The following is a 608-nucleotide window of genomic DNA, read 5'->3' as shown; positions in this document are numbered from 1 at the left end:
TGTTACTGGTGTCACTGGTGTGTTACTGGTGTGTCACCGGTGTGTCACCGGTGTTACTGGTGTCACTGGTGTGTCACTGGTGTGTTACTGGGATGTTACTGGTGTCACTGGTGTGTTACTGGTGTGTCGCTGGTGTGTCACTGGTGTGTCACTGGGATGTCACTGGGATGTCACTGGGGTGTTACTGGGAGCACTGGTGTGTCACTGGGATGTCACTGGGGTGTTACTGGGAGCACTGGGAGCACTGGTGTGTCACTGGGATGTCACTGGGGTGTTACTGGGAGCACTGGGAGCACTGGTGTCCCCCCGTTGCCCCTCCTCAGATCCTGGGCTACTTTGACTACGCCTTCACCTCCATCTTCACCGTGGAGATCCTGCTCAAGGTGTGGGGGGGTCACGGCCTTTTTGGGGTTCCCGGGGTTTTGGGGTTCCCAGGGTTTGGGGTGTCCCTGGGATTTTGTGGGTGTCCCCAGGGTTTGGAGGGGTTCCTGGGTTTGGGGTGAGTTCCCAGGATTTTGGGGTTCCCAGGATTTTGGGGTGGGGGTTCCCATGGTTTTTGGGGTTCCCAGGATTTTGGGGTTCCCAGGATTTTGGGGTGGGGGTTCCCA

The 608-nt window shown here is 57.4% G+C and overlaps 1 protein-coding gene across 1 annotated transcript in view; it reads left to right on the top strand.

Annotated features, from left to right (window-relative positions):
- LOC102041255 (voltage-dependent L-type calcium channel subunit alpha-1D-like) overlaps positions 1–608 on the top strand; it is a gene marked incomplete at its 5' end in the record, with an annotated part of 2,120 nt that overhangs the window by 981 nt on the left and 531 nt on the right. The window contains one exon of the mRNA XM_031065744.1: positions 324–383. Coding sequence (XP_030921604.1) covers positions 324–383 — 60 coding nt within the window. The remainder of the gene's footprint in view (positions 1–323; positions 384–608) is intronic.

The sequence above is a fragment of the Geospiza fortis genome, unplaced genomic scaffold (genome assembly GCF_000277835.1).
Source record: "Geospiza fortis unplaced genomic scaffold, GeoFor_1.0 scaffold1591, whole genome shotgun sequence".
NCBI classification, from domain to species: domain Eukaryota; kingdom Metazoa; phylum Chordata; class Aves; order Passeriformes; family Thraupidae; genus Geospiza; species Geospiza fortis.
This window is presented reverse-complemented; position numbering and strand designations above follow the sequence as displayed.